The following is a 998-nucleotide window of genomic DNA, read 5'->3' as shown; positions in this document are numbered from 1 at the left end:
CGCTCTATAGAAAATATAAACATCTATTATTTATCATACTTACAGGTTGTGATTCAGTGGAGCAGCTGGTCCAAATAAACAGGATACTGATCCAAGCGTTTTGTGAATCCCGCGTTGAACTCCCTGAGATTAGAGAAGCAGTCGTCAGTAGAATAACGTGTTTGTGGGCGGGGTCAAATTGTTCGCGGCTGGCCAACGAAGAACATAGGCGCGCATTATGCAAATGTGTTACCCCGTGACGTGCAGCCGTCACGGAAGTGGGATTCGAATTACTAACGACTCGTTTCAGCTGTTCAGAGTCGATTCTTTATTTTGGGAGACAATAACTTTAACTTCCAAAAATGGTATACTACCGTAAAATTAATGTCCAATACATGTAATGTCCAATAAAGTTTTTCACCGTATATAGTAGGGGAATTTACCGTTAACCATTTAACAGGATTTTACTGTAGAATTTTTACAGTCTTTTACCGTTAAATTCACGGTCATTTTTTACAGTGTATATATATATATATATAATTAATGAAATTGACTTAGCTTTATCCACATGTTTCTAACATGTTCAACATTTTAAGGTATTCAACTGGTCCAGCAAGAGAAGAAGCAGAACAAGGTGTCCAACGCCAAGCGGGCGCGAGCGCACTGGCAGCTCCTCTACACACTGGTCAACAACCCGTCTTTGGTGGGCACCAGGAAACATTTCCAGCACCAGAGCTCTGAAAGCTTCATCAACGGAGCCCTCAACCGGACCAATATTACTAATCAAAAATTAAGTTTTAATATATGTACGGTAGGAAATTTACAAAATATCTTCATGGAACATGATCTTCACTCAATATCCTAATGATTTTTGGCATAAACCTCTGAAAGCTTCATCAACGGAGCCCTCAACCGGACCACCAAGGAGGGCAGCAAAAAGGAAGACAGCATCAAGGAGCCTAGCAAAGAAGCAGAAAGCGCCGCCACCAACAACTGAGGACTGAACATCGCCATGCGGA

General features: G+C 41.5%; 1 protein-coding gene across 1 annotated transcript in view; it reads left to right on the top strand.

The window, feature by feature from the left end:
• Positions 1 to 998, top strand: part of LOC107751266 (stimulated by retinoic acid gene 6 protein homolog) — a 42224-nt gene extending 41226 nt beyond the window's left edge. Inside the window, exons 18-19 of the mRNA XM_016566942.1 lie at positions 576 to 714; positions 862 to 998. Coding sequence (XP_016422428.1) covers positions 576 to 714; positions 862 to 976 — 254 coding nt within the window. The 3' untranslated portion in view covers positions 977 to 998. The remainder of the gene's footprint in view (positions 1 to 575; positions 715 to 861) is intronic.

The sequence above is a fragment of the Sinocyclocheilus rhinocerous genome, unplaced genomic scaffold (genome assembly GCF_001515625.1).
Source record: "Sinocyclocheilus rhinocerous isolate Xijiao unplaced genomic scaffold, SAMN03320098_v1.1 scaffold872, whole genome shotgun sequence".
NCBI lineage: Eukaryota > Metazoa > Chordata > Actinopteri > Cypriniformes > Cyprinidae > Sinocyclocheilus > Sinocyclocheilus rhinocerous.
This window is presented reverse-complemented; position numbering and strand designations above follow the sequence as displayed.